This window comes from Neovison vison, chromosome 13 (genome assembly GCF_020171115.1).
Source record: "Neovison vison isolate M4711 chromosome 13, ASM_NN_V1, whole genome shotgun sequence".
In the NCBI taxonomy this organism is placed as follows: Eukaryota; Metazoa; Chordata; class Mammalia; order Carnivora; family Mustelidae; genus Neogale; species Neogale vison.
In genome coordinates, this window is record NC_058103.1 from 101153883 (window position 1) to 101172460 (window position 18578).

An 18578-nucleotide genomic window follows, 5' to 3' on the forward strand; every position below is an offset into this window, starting at 1 on the left:
CAGCTCAGGCTGTGACCCACCAGCTGGTGAGCTGAATGCTCAGGAAGACCTTCTGAGAGACAGGACGGCGCCTAGAGCTCTTCCTCAACACGCAGGGCAGCGAGGCCCACCTGACAGGACACTGCAGAAAGGCAGTGGATGGACTCGTCTGCTTAGAAGTTTCATCTCATCCTCAACTGAAAGGTTTTAAACATTTAATCTCACCCACCACCCGGCTTTTCCTTTATCAGGAGAATCGGGAACAGAGAGAATCAGAAACTAGTGACTCAGGCAAGAATGGACACAACCTGAAATCTGTTTTGGATTATACACCGGAGCCAGGATTTTCAGCCTGGTAGGTTGGAGGCCTGAGCACCCAAAACCCGGACTTTTTCCCCGAGAATGGCAGTTTTGTCTTCTCCGTGGAATAAGGGTGGAGAGGTGTCCCAATTCCAGAGGATGTGTTCATAAGCAACCAGAACATCACCACGTTCAGTGCAATGGCGCCCACGCCGTTCCCTGACAGAAGCAACAATCTCCTCAGAGGTTCCAGGGACACAACTCAAGGGGGAAACTACGGAGCCCGAAGGAGGTTTTCTTCCTCTCTTCTCAGCCTTCTGTGGGCTGGGAGGATTTCCTCTCATCAGACGGACCTTAGTCTGGGAGATCTGAGCCTGGGAGGATTTAGCGAAATCTCCTCACACATACAAGCCCCTCCGTCAAAAGAAAGCCCGAGTGCTGACAGGAAGAGCCAGAGCCCCTGCCTGTGAACCTGGGGCTCAAGGGAGCATTTGGCAAGGACTCCGAGGCTATAGACTGTGGAGAGCATTCGTACTCTCTCCATGCACGAACAGGCAAAAAGGAACTTCAGGAGTCCAAAGACACTTCCCTCCCAGGGCAACCCATGGTCACAACCAACTAAAAAGTGATACTGATGAGTGGCCGGCCATCTCTGCTTGGGCCTTTGGTGTGAAGTGGGTCAGGTCTCCAACATGGGTGAGGAGGGCTTGGGAATAGGCCTCTGGTCCCTTGTCCCCACTTTAGTCAGAACAGTTATACTCAGTTTTGAATATCAGGTTTTCCTCTCACATTTGCAAAGAACAAGAGATCTGCGTACCCCTTGATTAGTGCAGCTGACCAGAAGGTCATTTCTTGGAATCTCATTTTTGAGACCTTTGAAGGCCCGGTCTTCTCAGAGCAAAATAGGACACTCGGTTCTTTTCACCACGATTTTCACAACTGGGGGACCTGGCCAGACCTTTCTCCCGGCTGCGACTGCAGCTGGCGGTGATGAGGAGGGTCGGGCAGCCCTGTGCCTCCGACACTTGCCACTCACCTGAGGGACACGGACAAGATCCTCTCCATCTCGATTCTCCGCTTCAGCACTTCCTTCACCAGGCCTTTGTCTGGGCCCTGTTTGACCTTCTCTCGTCCAATTAAGTACAAGCACTTTGGAGTAAGAAGCAAGTCTCGCTTGACACCCTGGAAGGAGAGGGGATTTAGGGAGGCGGACAGACGCGTCGCAGTGGCAACGTCCCCCGAGCCAGCCTGTGGTCAGGGCGTACCTTGAACCTCCTGTCGTACTTGGTCACTGTGTCTGCAAAATCGATCTTCTCCCTCTTCCCCACAAACTGCTGGAGTTCTGGGTGGTCGTCCATCCCGATGTAATCCCCGATGAAGTTCCTGTTAATACTGTTTCTCCTTCTCTCCTTCTTGTTCAACAGGAGGTCTGAGGCTGTAATAACCAAAAGGACGGGGAATATGGGAGGGTCAGTCCTCTGGAAAGAGGAGGAAAATCGTGTGGAAAAACACAGAGAAATTCTACATGAACGCAAGATTTTTAACGCATGACATTATACGCAGAGTAAAGTGAACCTGTAACTTCATCTAAGCTCAAAATTATTCTTGAGATTTGCTAAATGCATGGAAAAAAAACAAAAACAAAAAACAAAAAAACAAAACCAACCCACAAACGACTAAAATACCTTCTTCTCTCATTTGGACGTATTTCTTCCGCGCCACAAATTTCCTCCATGACTTCTGTATCACACGCGCGTACCCATCATACTTTCTCTCTCTCATTTCTTCTAGAAGAAATAGCTGTGAATGTAGAGAGGGCAAACGTGAGCCAACTCACAAGACCTGAACGTCACTTTCTTTGGTTATCTCAGGGACACTCAGGTTAGTCAAGGACATAACCTGGGAAGCAGCTTCTCAGACTCATGAACACCCATGTAAACTTTGTTCCTAGGGCATACTGTTTAGAATCACTGGGACATCTTTATCTCTATTTTATTTGCTTAACAAAAGAAAACCGAATGGAAAACAGCCATATCTTGAGGGTCAGTCGGGCCTTGATAATGCCTGCCTTGCCCATAACCTGTGCGCATCAAGTGAGGGACTCAGCATTTATCCACTGGCTCTCGGCCTTGATGGCAAGAGGAGAGCAGCGGGCCAGGCGAAACGGGTCAGAGGTGGCGGCTGTTTGCGACTGTGTGTCGCCTCTTCACAGTGTCCAGCTTCTATCGGAGCAGAGCTCGTGCTGCTGTGGAGGGAGGCCTGCCCTACTTTCAGTTCCTTGAAGTACACGTGTCCCACTGCATACAGTCTCCAGGGACCCACTGGGCCCGAGCATAACCACCAGAGCTACTGGAGCTGGACTGCAGACGTGCAACGAACAGACGTCGGGACACGGCTTGTTTAAGGGCCCGTATCAGACACTGGCAGGTCCTGAGACGTGAGCCATTTGGATGATCCTGACCTCCCCACGCTCCTCGGCGAAGCTCTGGAAGAACGAAGACGAGAGCAAACCGCTGTAAGGTGCCGAGTGCCCACTGGGGCTCGGAAATCCTTCTAGATTTATATCCCAGAACACCTTATTTCATTTGGCTCATCAACGACAACACCGGCCACGTATTTCTGTTATCTGGGAGGGTCTGGAAAGTGAATCAAGGGTCTTCCATGCCCTGCCAGGCTCTTCCTCACTTTGACATGCGAGTCTTTCTCTGCAAATCTGCCTTTGGAGCCACTCTTGAAATGGTGGGAAACTTTCTTGTTCACCTAGGAAGTGGGTTTCATGACTCTCTAGGAAACAAATAAGAGGTACCAATGAACACACGTGAAGATGACAAGTCAGTGCAGAAATATTCCAGAAGTAAACAAGTGAATTCAGTTTGAAGGCAGCCAGCCTTGATTTGTCGCCTCCATTTATCTGGGTCTATACTCAGGAGCCACATCTGTCCCTTCCTGTCATTCAGCTTCTGCTTTTCACAGTCCCGGCTGTGTAAAAACAACATCTCAAACTCCAAAGGGAAGGCGCTGCTTCATTCCACAGCCTTCAGCACCATTAACAACAGGCATGAGGAGTGGATTTCGAAAAACAAAAGGAAGACTCAGTTGCATATTTGCTTAGAATGTTTAAAATCTGAGCTCTGAGGTTGCTTGTTTGAAGAATATTCGTTGGTCTTTCTTATCTTGTGTGTTGGGTTTCTGAGTAAGCCTTGTTTTCTTCTTTTCCAGAACTATTTTGGGAGTGTCACAGAAAATACACTTGTGACTCAGAAAGCAGGAGGCAACCAATTCCCAACTTCCTATAGATTATCAAAGATCAGCTGGGTCTTAGGTTTTTTCCACAAGTGTAGGAGATGAAAGGGAGGTTCAAGAAAAAAAAGGAAAACAAAGAGAGAAAAATAAACCCCAAATCATGGACATATGTAACAAATAAGCAAAACCAAACCTTTTGGTGTCTGATGTCTAATGTGGGTTCTTAGAGCAAATGGGTTATTTTGTATAGTCAGCGCATTTACTATAAAAGTCAGGACAAAACCATAAGGGTCGATGTTTAAAAACCAGTTTTTGTAGAAGCGTTTGCAATGTCAGGGCTCAATGTAGATGGACGAGTGACGGGGGTGGGGGGAGATCACTGGTGAAGGTGAGTGTGTGCGTGTGTGCGGAAAAAGATGGGGAAAAGAAGAATCAGGTGATGGTGATAAAACATTTAGGAGGAAGACAAGGAAAAGCACACCCAAAATAAACCTTGACTTTGGAAGTAAAACCCACAGTTCAACTACAGCAGAAAAAAAAAGTCTGAAAAATATTGAGGCTGTTCTAATTATATGTGAAAATTTAGCAAGACAAAAAAGTAAGAGCGGGTATAAAACAACAGAGGAGTTCTGCATTGTACTGATAAATCATTCCATCCCATTTTAGAAAGAACAGGAACTGCTCTGTGGGTTGCTTAATGGTGTATGACACAACATTTTCATTTTATATTTGGAAATGAAATCGCTGTGAAGCTACAAATAACTCAAAGTGGAAAATGCTACCACAAACTTCTCATAAACGGGTTCTACTGATGTGTGCCTCTTATTTATTTAATAATTTTTATGGTTCTTAAAGCCATTCAGTTACAGCCGTTATCATTTCTCGGTCTCCGGCTGATCCTCTGCGGCAGAACAGCGGCTGTGGGGCCCATTGTAAAAGAGAGAACTCACGGCAAGACCGGGATTTGCCTCAAGTTTGAGTGTTTCCACTATCACCAACATTGCCAGTTCTCATGTTATTTCCGCTTGATCTGATGATTAATTTTGCCAAGTTCACTGCAGACTCTTAAAATGGAGTCTTGTGATTGTTCAAGGAACCTCAGGAAATGATGATGCTTAAACTCAGTTAGTTCCAGAAGTTTCTCCATTTTTAAGAAGTAATGTCTTCATTCCCTGGTCCCAGAGCTAACTGGGCAGAAGAACTGACGGGTTCTGCTCCAAGGAATCTAGCTTAGGAACGGAGAACTTCCTACAGACGTTCATGAGGCTCAAAGTGACCACCTCCCCATCAGGAAAGAGAAAGAAGTTCCTCCAATGAATCTGTGGAGGTCTAATATGTTTGTGAATCGTAAAATGCATGTTTGATGCCAAATATTTCTGTTCCACGAACCTAGAGAGTTCTCCTCCTCCTTGTCTCCTCAAAGTTCTTTCCAGACTCCCTCAGGGTTTTCCAGATAAAGTCTCGAGACTCCCCACTATAAGCTCTGTGCTGCCTGCAAGGAGGAAGCCTACGTCCATGTGGCATAACCTGACCAGTGTCGCCCAGGCAAGGATGTAAGTTTACCCAACCCTCCTGTGTGGGACCAAGAAGTCCCTTTCAGCTGAGACACCGTTGGACACTCTAAGTAACTGGTGGGCACCTGCTATGAGCCATGTTCTGTACAAGGCTCTGGGTACACAATGGCCTATCACCTCAAGAGGATGAATGAGAGAGAAAGTGAGAAAGAAGAGAAACTACTCCATGACTTCTTAAACCTGCTGTGCCCACTGAGAGCCACAAGGAGCAGGGATGTGGGGAATGACCTAGAGAGAGATTGGGAGCAGGGGTGAGGACACCGAAGGCATGGACAAAGGGGGAGAAGAGGGAGAATGCAGCCATCCCTGTGCAGAGAGGGGCAGGAGAGGTGCTGGGGGGGGGGAGAGGCAGCCCTGAGGAAACGACCGGGGTTGGGGGGGGCCGTGGCACACTCACAGACTCGGGGGCTTTGATGAACACTTTGCTCCTCCCCAGCTGGAACTGGTCACTGTCCATGTTGACGGAATGCAGCAAGTGGAGGACCCCTTGTTTCTCGTCCCCTCTCCATGAGGGCCAGGTGGCTTTGGTCAGGATGGCATACCTGGGAGGACAGGCGGGGAGAGAAGGGTCACACTCGGACGGGACTACGCAGAGTCCTGGAGACCGGCTCACCTCTGTTCTAGGGCTGAGGGGCAGGGTCTCCACAGCCGTGAGATGCCAGCAGGTCTGGTGTTCCCGTTTCCGAGATCCCTCCTACCCACGCCCCAGCCGACCGTTTCCATGCTAACGCCCTGGTGAAAATCTGCTTTTCCTTTCTACCACCATCTAAAAATAGCACTGCAGAAGGTGGCCAGTGACAATCTTCGGGCAAAATCAAACATTGTTTTCTCAGTAGTGGTTTCTCCCATCTCTTCCGCGGCCTGAAACAGTTCATGGGAAGTGTTGCAGAAAGCTCCCCGTAAGCAGTGGTGATTCCTAAGGATGCACTTCCATCTCTGGAGTCCTGTGCATCTCGAGTCCCAAGGCCCTGGTCACGCGGTCCTTGGCTCTTCTCTCTCCTACTCACCGTGTTCCTGGGAGGATGGCCTCTTCTTCACACATGCTAAACTCTCCCTCCCCAGAGCCTGGCCCATGCCGTTCCCTCAACCAGGCTGTGTCGTTCTAAAAATGCCTCCCGTGGCTGTTTCTAGTGCAGGGACCCTCCCCTTCAGTGACAATTCCAGAGAAGTCTTTTTGGACTACTCAAGCAAAAAATCCCCCCTGCCCCGCTCGTCTCTCTCACAGAAAATACTATTTTTCCTTCAGAAAACCTATTACAGTTTGTAATGATATTCACGTTTGTACTTAATTCATTACGCGTCCTCCATGAGGGCACCCGTGTAGTTCATAGCACACATTGAGCACCTTCCCCAACATCCGGGCTCGGCGGTCAGAGCCAACAGAAAACGGCCAACAACGATGGGCTGTTCTGTCTGCATGACGCGTCGTTCTTGGTGCTTTAGCTGGAGGATCTCATTTTATTCTCACAGCCACCGGATTCAGTTGGTCTTTCCACTTTGCAGAGTAGGAAACAGAGGCAGATAGAGACCCACCCACGGCTACTTAGCTAGTCACTGTCAGAGCTGAGATGTGAACCCCCATCTCACCCCAACCGCCACACTACCTATAAGCCATGGGGTGGTGATGTGTATGTACTTCTTTTAAAGGCCATACAGTCTACTACACATCTGTGCTACAAACACTGTAATTACGCGAAACGCTGACACACTAGCAACAGAAGCGTTACAGGATGCCAGCTATGGAGGGTTCCGCAGACTTAAGGTGGAAGGAAGGAAAGAAAGGCAGGGGTGGGCGGGGGAGGGGGGCAGAAATCAGAAAGGAGTGTGGAAGGGAAGTTGGAGGCATGGCCTTTGCATAGGCACAGCTAGAACAGAGGCAGTGAATGGGTTCCAGTCCTCCAGAGAAGTCAGGCCCTTTGTTCTCAGTAGCTACTACCAGGACCAGACTGACCTATGGCATCGAAGGGAGAAGGAAAAAAGGAATCTTGACAAGAAGAGCTGCCGTGCCTTGGACAGAATCAGGTTATTACCCTTAGCGTTAGTTAGCTGGGACAAGGTGATCTAGGGACCCTCTCCGCTCCTCCTAAATCTTCACATCTTGCTTGATAACGTCTTAAATGTCTCAGAGAAGCAAACCCTCCTACTCCCTATTTAGAGATGAAAAACTTAAAAATGGAAATACCTAGCTGAAGCCACACATTTGCATGAATACATTTCGTGTGCGGCATAATGAAGTCCAACAAATGAAGCCACACAGAAATGACGGAGAGCAGAACCTTTCTAGATGCCACCGGGGGACCCGCCGAACAAGCGGGAATGTACTGGCAAGCTAAATGGATGAAGGAGAGAAATTCATGCAGGCTACGGGAGAGAAAGAAGAAAGCCAGGCCTCCAAGGTGACACGTTTCTAAGAGCACAATTCTGGCTGGCTCCACGTAATCAAAATTCTGAAGGCAACTATGAGTCGTGCAACAGCAAACGGGCAGCTCTTTGCAATTCACACACGCCCACCCCCATTAAAATGACGCTGCATTTTGCATTTGATTTTTTTTTTATAGTACGGAAGTAGTTTTGCAGAGACTTTCTCTCCCTTTAGCTGACAAGGCAAGGCTTCTAACAGTTCAGGTCTAGGGGAGACGTGGGGTTTGCGTGGCGTTCCCAGGGCCCCGTGACCACAGACCACGATGGCTCTGGCTCTCTAGCTGCCAGGACGCCTGATGTGCCCTCCTCGCCTCCTTTTGTATTCATTGGAGAGACCAGCGCCCAATTCTCGTATAAGGCTCTCCCAGTAGGGAAGCCCCCAGTTTCGGAGAGATGCACATCATAGCTTACATTCCTCTCATCAGGCATTTTCCGTTTAAGACCCAACTAGGCCAAAATTTCATCTCAAGGCCTGTGCGTTGGCTGTCCTCTTCCCTCGGACTGGCGGGTCATGGGCTCCTTGTTATCTCAGATGAATAATCAATGTTTCCTCCTCCGAGGAAATGCAGCCCTGACCCCAGTGCCGGCACTGGAGTTGAGGTTGTTTCTGACATCCAAGGACACAAAAGTCTAGACAGCTCTTAGGATACTCTGGACACACCCCATGCTTTCCTGAGCCTTCTGTTCTTTCGTCTCGCTGGCCCAGGATATGGACTGACTTTCCTCACAAATGTGCCTCTCCCCCGCCCTCCACATTCTGAGAGGCTAGGTCAAGGTCAAGGGAAATATGTTGGTGCCATAAGAACAATATTAGAAAGCTCTTACATTGCTATCAGATTTTTCTTCCTAAGAATCAGATCCCACGTTTGGGCTTATTTCCAGCCACAGTCAGGGCTGCCTAGCTTGAAAAGTTGTTTTCTAAGAATCTATAGTTATTTTCCCAAGCTGAGAGTCAAAGTGACTGCCATTTCTAATAGCTTTTTGACACTTTCTAAAGACCCGAATGTGGTGTTGAGGATGGTGAATAGGGTGCTCCTTCTGAAGGCGGGGCAGGACTTACTTCAAGAGCACATGGCCCACTGGGGGGGATATTAAGCCATCTTTTTGATCTTTAGTCTCCGATTCAAAGTCAAGAGGGATGGTTTTGATACACATAAAGCATTTTTCAGGGAGGAAATGAACACACACAAAGGCCATTTCCCATTGGCTAAGCCTATTTTCTAAGCTCTAGGCTGTGTGAGAACTACCGCTCTGTTTAGACCTGTGGGCTGCCTTCCCAGGGAGGGGTGTAGGAGCCGGGCACACGGGCAGTCATACTGGGTATTAATGCACCCCTTTCCTGCAGATTGTTATTTTCTCACTTCGCAGGCTTTCTGCAGGCATCCAGAAAGCCACTTTATAAACAAAGCCTTTTTTCTCAGTTCTGAGGAGAATAAAAGTATGACACGGTTCAGCTACTCACAGAGGATCTCAGGATGAGACAGACAGTGGCATGCTTTGGCCCTATCCGGCATGACCAGGATCTCGGACTCACACACCTTATGGAAAGCAGCACCGTCTCTTGAGAAATAGTCCCTGGCCATGGACACAGATGGCCTGCTAGCCATTTTTTGAGTACTTTTTATTGAGAAACAAATTTTCTTCCGAACTCTCTTTTTATTACTCTCCTAGGATTCTCAAATCAAAAGATATAGGACATCAAAAAGGCCTGCTCTGTTTAAGACAGGGCTGTCCATCTGTCTCTTCTTTTTTTTTTTTTTTTTAAAGATTTTATTTATTTATTTGAGAGAGAGAGAGTGTGAGAGAGAGCATGAGCGAGGAGAAGGTCAGAGAGCGAAGCAGACTCCCCATGGAGCTGGGAGCCCGATGCGGGACTCGATCCCGGGACTCCAGGATCACGCCCTGAGCCGAAGGCAGTCGTCCAACCAACTGAGCCACCCAGGCGTCCCCATCTGTCTCTTCTGAAAGGAAAAGCCCACAGCAGGAGCGCCAGAGGGGAGACAGCCAAGGACAGAATCGCTTCAGTCAAAGTCCCTCAGCATTAAGGGGCCAACAGAGATTCACTACAGGTTAACACTGTGTCAGGCATGGAAGAAAGTCCCATGCATGGGGCCAGGGTGGCACTTGACATACTCGACAGAGGTCCCGGATGTTATCACCAAACCAGGTCATTTCACAGCTCATTTACGGAGCTGCGGCAAACCTGTAACATAGCCTGCTCTCCCCAGTGCAGAGGCTCATGGCATTGCTTATGGAGGTCAAGTCTGATGGCTTATCCTTTTTTTTTTTTTTTAAAGTAGGCTCCATGCTCAGCATGGAGCCCAATGCAGGATTTCAACCTACGACCCTCAGATCATGACCTGAGGTGAGATCAAGCGTCAGAGGCTCAATCAACTGAGCCATCCAGGCATCCCAAGGGCTTGTCTGTTTTTAAGTAATATGGAAGGCCCAAGGTCTTTCAGAATCCATTTCCCCAAAAACCAAACAACCGAACAACAAAACATCCACAAGAAAATCCCCAAGTTTAATTTTTTTAAAATATCTAATTAGTTTTTAATAGTAATGTCAATTGGAGAGACTTTGAAGATTAAAGAGTTTTTAAATACAGGAAAAACTACTGAAGGAGGATAAAATTATGAATGCTTTGGAATCACTGAAGGCAGGCCCTTCTGAGGTAGGGAAAGATAGAGGAAATATTTTTCATTCACTGTTTCCTGTATTTAATTTTTTTCCCCTCTTAATTAAAAAAGGGTATTTGTCAAAGACATGCAGTTTGGCTAAAACGTCAATGATTAATTAAGCCGGGGGTTCTCAAGTGGCTTTACCCCGACCCCCACCCCCAGCAGGGGACAGGAAGCAATATCTGGATACACTTATGGTTGTCACAGCTCGGGAGGGACAGAGAGTAGCATTCCATCACACAGGATGGCCCCATGACAAAGGCTCAACCAGTCCCAAATGTCAATAGCTAAGGTTGAGAAATCCCTTTCCAGCTTGTGTTCTCGATCTGTTTAAAGGAGAGTCGTCTTTGGTAATTCACATGTCAGTTGTGTGTCAGCAAAATGTCTGCTGCTATCATCATGCAAGAACTTGACAGATTTCTTTTCTCGACCTCCTAAATATGTCTTTCCATACAGTTCTGTTTCCACCCTAGGTGGAGTGGGCCCTTTCATCAATTCAGAGAGCCGTGAGGGTAGATTTCATGCCTAGTCTGCCTCTCAAACTATCCAGAATCTTGTGGAGAGAGTCAATGGGGCTTTACTGTATGGAAAGACCCATGCTTCTGTTAAGTCTCTCTTGATCTTCCACATCAATGACCTTCCACATACAACAACCCACACTGGCGACCGGTAGGCCAGCCATTCCAATCTCAGGACAAAATAAACAATGACAGTCCTCAAGGAAACCTTGCTTCATTAGAATTACTCTAGGTCAAAAACCTTAACTCATGTCAAAAACCTCTATGTCAAAAACCTTAACTCTTCCTCAGCCAGCTACCTCTTTGTTACATAAAATTTGAATTAAAAAAAAAATTCTTATATTCTGCTCCTCTAGCTATACCCCGAAGACATAATTATTTTCTGATTAAAATGCTAATATATGACTTCCTTCTCTCTTAAATGAGAGTAAACAGATGTAGAAAATACAGTGGGAGCCCATTAACTTCAAATTGTTAAGAGAAGTGAAAACCGTGTAATATTAAGGACACTAAATTCTATCCTTTTCAAAAATAAGGAGCACAAAATAAGAGCAATTTGAGTAAAGGTCCTGTCAAATACGCTTTAACAGAAACGTGAAAACCAGTTTAAGTTTATACATGGGCTCTACAAAAATGTTGAGGTTAAATACTTTAAGCTTATTTTCTTAAGTAGGTTTCCTGAAATCATCTTCATACTACTAATTTGGTCAGTTAAGTTAAACCTTCCCATGTCACAATTATCATGAATCCCCGAACTGGTGTGTTACACTAAGCAGACCAAACACTTGTGGCTACCGATTTATTCTACAATAAGCAATGGTAAAAAGAATTGTTACAACTTAATAAAAAAGGACAAACAGCTTGATTTAAAAATGGGCAAAGCTGCTGAACAGACACTTCTCTTAAGGCCAGTAAGCACATGAAATATGCTTATTTCCCATCAGGGACATGACAGCAAAACCACGTCCTGACACCCACCAGGATAGGTGCTACCGAAGTCAGATACTAGCAAATAGGCAAGGAGAACCCTCGAATGAATTGTGAGATTGGAACCCAATCTCACAATTCATCAATAAGGTACAACAAAGAGTTACCAGAGGACGCAGTAATACCCTTGTTGGTGAGCATCCAAGAGAAATAAAAACACATGTGCACACAAGTGTGTAGGTGAACGCTGACCGCAGCTTTCTCTGTGACTCATCACTGACCAAAAAGTGGAAACAACGGATGCCCATCACCTAGCTGACGGACGAGCGAGTAAAATGTAATATAGCATTGCAATATTGGCGCAAGCCAGTATTACTGGGCAGCGGGTAGAGATGAAGCACAGATACACACCACAGGGCAGGCGACCCGTAAAAACATTACACGAACTGAAAGAAGCCAGACCCAAAGAACACATATTGTAAGACTATTTCTATGCAATGGCCAGAATATAGCAATATTTTTAAATTCTTTCTAGACAGAAAGAAGTGTGTGCCTTGGGCAGGAGGTGAGGGGAGACTCAGGGGTTGGCAACTAGGGAAGTGGGGCTTCTTTTGGGGGTGATGAAAATGTCCTCAAACTAATTGTGGTGAGGGATGCCCAAGTCTATGAATACATTAAAAGCCAAAGAATTATGTACTTTAAGGTGTGAATGCTATAGTAAGTGAATTATATCTGAAAAAAAAAAAAAACTTTTCAAAGCAAAAAAACAGAAAAACAAAAAAAACCCCACCAAAACCAAATAAAACAACAAAAAACAGAAAACAAACCCAAAAGAATCCACAGTCACCAGCTTCTTACCGCTGCAGGAATTTCTGGAAGACGCGCCGATAGGCATAACCAGCTCTTCTCACTCGGATGTTTTCTTTCAGACCCAGGTATTCTACTTGATGCTTCACTCTGGAAAGGAGGAAAGGGAGCCAGGATATCACTGCATAATTCTTCCATCGGGCTCTCCTAGCCACACTATCCCCGCAAACCCCCAGTTTCAAGCAGCAAGGACACATTAGAAAGACTACAATTCAGGAGCTTCATTTTATGAAAATACACTAGATGGGATGTTGCCTTATTCAGGAATCACTGAATAAAAGCTAATCTGATCTTTAAATATACACAGCTGAATTTCTCTCTCTCTCTCTCTCTCTCTCTCTCTCTCTCTCACACACACACACACACACACACACACACACGACTGGATGGCTCAGTTGGTTAAGCATCTCACTCTTGATTTTGGCTTGGGTCATATGAACTCAGAGTTGTGAGATCAAGTCCCACACTGGGCTCCTTGCTGCACACGGGGCCTGCTCAGGATTTTCTCTCTCTCCTTCTCCCTCTGCCCTTCCCCCTCCTCTCAAAAACAAACTATAATTTATACTGTTCAGAGACTGAGCTGACCCTCAGGTTATAGAATATTCGTCTTAAAAGTATTTCTTTGTGAAATACAGCAATTACAGAAGACGCCACACATCTATTTCCAAAAATGGTAAAACAAAAAGCCATATGTCTGTCACAGAGATTATGAACAGAAGTATCTGTTTTTCAAAAGACTAAAGGGAAGAAGAACTTTTAACTTTGGATTTAAATGACACTGGAGCTATTTTTGTTCTCTACCTAAATTTTATAGTGACTCTAGACGTAGGGAGATCACACATCTCAGCTTTTCATATGCAACAGAAGAAAGGGCATATAAAATAATTTCAAACACCTAAATGAAAAATTCTCTAACGACATATGTAAATGATAGTTTTAGTTGGTTTTTATGAGAATCAGCAACTGCCAGTGTGTTTTGGAAAACAGAGGCAGGTCCTACTAGATTGTGTTCTCACACGGGATTTTCACATCAGAGCAAATGTCCCCTACCCTGTCCCTTGAGGATTCTGGCTTAGTAGGCCTGATAGGTCCGAGGAGGGGACAGAGTGGGGGTGGGGGGGCGCACGCTGGTGAAAATGCCTCACCCCTTCCAGAGAAGAAAAGTGTCCTGGAAGCCGAGTGGCAGATCCCAGCCACAGGCTTCTGAGCGTCCCCTCGGGGAGGGCAGTGGGGCCTCTGCTGTACATGACATAGGCTGGCTGAATGCGGACACTGGGAAACATGGTATTTGAGGGGAATGAGAAATTGTGCCGTAGTGCGGAGGCAGCAGCCTTCTCCCCACTGAGTACATTTGGGGTGAAGCCGCACTCGTGATGCTCCTGAGGAATGGCCCCTCGTGACCTCTGTGACCTGCTGCACCGGAGAACCCACTAGCAGCGGCCTTGTCCAGCTTCACTGGGGAACCCACACCTGTCTCTCCAACAAGGCTCACAGCGAGCCCCAACCCCGACGAAGCTGTGCACGTGCTAGCAAACGCCGACGGGGCCCTCTGCGCCGCCCTCTGCAGCTGCTAGGGAACCGGGAAAGGACAGCAGATTCCCACTGCAGACTTTGCAGGAGGCATGGAGGTGCACAGCCAGGACCTGGGGCTGGCTTCCCGGCATGGCCTTAGCTCTGCCACGGTGTAACCTCTCTGTGCCCCACTTCCCACGTCTGGAGAGAGGATGGTGACGTTAGTTCTTCCTTCCTAACTGGGTACACTGCATAGGGAGTCCTGAGCTGGCTCCAGGCACACACGACATGAAGCGGCTATGGTGCTCCTGCATCTGCAGCTACAATAAGTAAACCAGGACCAGAGACGAGAGACAGAAATGGATTTTTCATGGGGGGCGGGGGCGGGGTTGGTATTCTCAGACAGTGACGTGTGTCTGGGTCTGGAAGGATGAGTTGAATTCACCAGATGCAGAGGAGGGAAAGGCAGGGGGGCACCGTGGAAGCGAAGGCACAAAGGTGGGAAAGGCTGTGGCCTGGGGCAGTGGGAGAGGAAGGAGCAGGAGGAAAACTAAGCTGGATGAGGGGGTGGATCTCTGCTCAGCACAGAGCCTGCTTCCCCGTCTCTCTCTGCCTGCCTCTCTGCCTACTTGTGATCTCTGTGTGTCAAATAAATAAAAACCTAAAAAAAAAAAAACAAAAAAAAACCCACCTTCATAGAAAGTAATATTCAATATCCGCACTTGATTCGCGACACGTGTCTGGCTAACTAACAGAGTGGAAATCAGATTCAGGGAAGTAATTAATTTTCCTTTCTCCTATCCTCCAATTCCAAAACTCACCACTGACCTTTTCTCTGCTAAGAAAAATACACAAGGGTGTCAATTAGAGGTATTTGATCATTGTTTTACAAAGTTTTTTTTTTTTTTTTTTTTTTAAATTTGCTTTAGAGAAAGAGCACACGAGCAGGGGGAAGAGCAGAGGGAGAGAGGGAATCTTAAGCAGACTCCCCTCTGACAGAGGAGCCCGATGTGGGGCTTGATCCCAGGATCATGACCTGAGCTGAAACCAAGGGTCAGATGCTTAACTGAGTAAGCCACCCAGGTGCCCCGGATATTTGATCATTTTAAGTATTTTTCGTAAATACTGGCTTTATCCCATGCTTTTGAGGTAGGGAATGCATCACCCTCTGATTCAAAGAAACGTTCCATTTCCATAGATCCCATAGGATAGAATAAGCTTCATGCTAAAACACTGTTTCATTCACTGTTAACCTCCATCACCAGAAAATTGTCTTACAGAAATTTTCTTCCACAGGACAATCAGTTTAGCAAATTCCATATTGTTTAGCATTTTATTTAACCAAAGGATCCAAGTTGACTTTTGCATAACCTTGGAGCACTGTCTCTTCCTCAGTAAACATCAGCCAGGCTGGCAATGCCCAGTGGTTCCCTTGGGGCAAGTCTTCGTCAAGACTTTCCTTCGCCGTTAATGCAAGTAGGTCAAGGCCTGAGAACTCTGCTAGAACAGCAATTCAGAACCCAGGGCAGGCAACTTTGCCAGAGCCTAACAAAAACACATTTTCAACAGGAAAAGAAAAATAAACCACACCCCATAAACTTGTGGAATGAGTAACCCTGTCCACCGAGAACTTCAATTGACCGTGTAATCCCCACCAATGAAGCACAGTGCCCTTTCACAGCCCCTAACTTCTCCGCACTCAGAAGGAATGAAACCATCTGTCACATAATAAACCCGAACCGGGATTGGGGGGAGGGGTGCATCCCAGGAAGCAATCCCATTTGTAATATAAGTCAACATTTGACCCACAAATACCGCAGACTTCTTAACACCTGTTTACACAAATGGATGTTATAAAGTTCCTTACTGCAAGGCAAGTAAGTGATGTGATTTTATTTTATTTTTTTTTAAGATTTTATTTATTTATTTGACAGAGAGAGAGAGATCACAAGCAGGCAGAGGGACGGGGGGAAGCAGGTTCCCCGCTGAGCAAAGAGCCTGATTGCGGGGCTCAATCCCAAGACCCTGAGACCATGACCTGAGCCGAAGGCAGAGGCTTAACCCCCTGAGCCACCCAGGTGCCCCAGTGATGTGATTTTAAATAAATAAGTAAGTACATAAATAAAGGAAAACACCACTGTGGGGGGATTTTATGGGGATTTAGGGATAAACGTTATCTCTGTCTTAATCTCTCCATTTTTTGCTATTTCAGTGAATCAGTTTGGATTTTATCAGACGACAGCATCAGGGCTGGGAAAACGCAAAATTTCTATAATAGAGGGACTTGGAGCAGAGCAATCTACACAGGGTAAGGGAGCATGTGCTGGGCAGGGTGGGCTGCATCTGTAGGCAGAGCAAGATGCTTTCATTGAAGATGACGTTTATTGGAAAGGGCCGGGGCCGGGGAGTTGGGTGGGATTCGAAGTGGGGGGTGGGGGGAAGACGGCCTAAAGCACCCCTTAGCACTACGTCTGCTTCCAAGATCCTGTAATCTGTTTCTGAGGTTGCCTGTGTCACCCGCCTTCTACCGGGTGTGTATATGTGCCTGGGACGGAGCGAGGTGCGTATGCGAGTGCACGTGGGAGCGGGGAGGATGGGAGTGACAAAGAGACAGGCAGAGGCGGGCTGACAGCCCCCCCAGGTCCGGGAGAGACACTCTGTCAGACTGAAGGAGATCCCATTAGGAACGGATGCTCTCAGTTTAATGAAGAAGAAACTGAGGACTGAGGAGATGAAATGTCTCACTCAAACCACTTAGTGACAGGCCAGCACCACAATACAGCCCTTCCAAATCCCAGGCCAGCCCTTTGCTCTAGACCAGCTGTTCTCAAAGTGGGAGACCCAAACCACCCACACTAGCATCACCGAGGAGCTTCTGGTGGCTCAGTCAAGCATCTGTTTTGGCTCAGGTCATGATTTCAGGCTCCTGGAATCAAGCCCTCTGTCGGGCTCCACACTCGGCAGGGAGCCTGCTTGTCCCTCTGCTCCTCCCCCGACTCATGTTTTCTCTCTCTCTTTCTCTAATAAATAAATCTTTAAAAACGCACATTTCTGGGCCCTACCTAAACCCACTGAATCAGAATCTCCAGAAGCAGGGACCAGCAACCCAGTTTTACCAAGCCCTCTAAGGGGTCCTCCGATGCATCCACAAGCTTGAGAGCTAAATAAATAAATCAAGAAGTAGACATCTTCTATCTTCAGGTGGGAAGAAGTAACAGTGCTGCTACCTTCTTAGCCTCAAAGGAGAAAGTGAGGGACACGTTTCAGAAAAGCAGAAGGCAAATTAAGTACCTCCAGGGGAATGACCAAGAAGGGGGTTGGTCAGATTCTACCTTCCTTCAGAGCAACTGCCGTGGGAGAGAAGACGGCAGGGAAACGGGACAGCTGCTGGGAAGGAACGCAAGCGCTGTCACATGGAAAAGTCAGGAGAATAATTCTTAGGGCAGATTAGATGCTGGATTAGGATCACCTTGACATAGAGGAAGACTGTAGAGTCTGCTAATAATGCAAGAGTCCCTGCAAGCTGAACTGATGGGCTGGCAGAGAGGATCCCTTCTCTGAGGCTCCGTGTCATTACCCAGTAACGTTCGAGAAGAATCGCAGTCAGCCCCTCAGTAGAAACGACACTTGAGGAGCATGGACCTACAGATGAGATCCCTCAGAATACCGCAGACGGAGGAAATGGAAGGCTGCTATAGCCCGCAGCATCGTGAGGTGAGAAAACAGACTCAGGTTGCAGAGGACGTGAGAAAACACCAACAAGGAATGGCGGATATTGAACGCTGGGGCCCCGGCACTTTCCTCCCCACTCGTCTTTTCCTTCCCGTAATGGCCTGCCATGCCTAGAAAGGATCTCGCCGGCAGGATGGGAAGGGACCTACACACGTCCTGTCTGGCCGTTGCGGAGCTGAACCTTAATACATCGCTAGATACCTAACTCTGCCTACTTTTCTCCAAGAGAGAAAACAAAAAAGACCGTAATTCTGCATGCCCCTGTCTGGGGACCTGACTGCCTGGTGACAAAGGCAGGCTCCTCCCTCCTGTCCCATCTCCGTAACGCCTTGCCTCAGTCCTGCTTCCCCTGTGCTCACGGACGCTGGTGTCAGTCTTAGGCGTGTGTGTCTGGATCTGCCTGTTGGATAAAACTGTACTCGCCAGTCATCCTTAACATTTTCCCACTCAACACCCCCATTCCAGCCTGCAGAGCCCAAATCCCTAATGGCAGCTGTAGGAGGAATGGTGGTCCAGAATTCCTCAGGGGTCCGAGTGGAGAGGGCTCGCTGCACGCCCTGTGTCACACGCCTCCTGGGGCTTGATCCTCCTGGAGGGAGTCATCACTCTGCTCAGGAACACAGTGAGTCCTCAGGGGCTGGAACCAGACCTAGCACATGCCCCCAGGATCCCCAAGAGCAACAGTAAATGACAGATGGCTTTGCAACCATCCTTTCAGACCTTCGCTCTGAACCCCAAGCTGAGGCATGCGAGGCCTTGTCCTGTGGCTACCAGTGAGAAGCTAAGTGGCCTAAGAACGTCTACACAGAGCCTCCAACTAAGTT

The 18578-nt window shown here is 47.5% G+C and overlaps 1 protein-coding gene across 1 annotated transcript in view; it reads right to left on the reverse strand.

The window, feature by feature from the left end:
• MYO1E (myosin IE) overlaps positions 1-18578 on the reverse strand; it is a 195259-nt gene that overhangs the window by 26101 nt on the left and 150580 nt on the right. Inside the window, exons 18-22 of the mRNA XM_044230483.1 lie at positions 12502-12600; positions 5494-5638; positions 1965-2079; positions 1545-1714; positions 1316-1461 (exon numbers count right to left, since the gene is read on the reverse strand). Coding sequence (XP_044086418.1) covers positions 1316-1461; positions 1545-1714; positions 1965-2079; positions 5494-5638; positions 12502-12600 — 675 coding nt within the window. The remainder of the gene's footprint in view (positions 1-1315; positions 1462-1544; positions 1715-1964; positions 2080-5493; positions 5639-12501; positions 12601-18578) is intronic.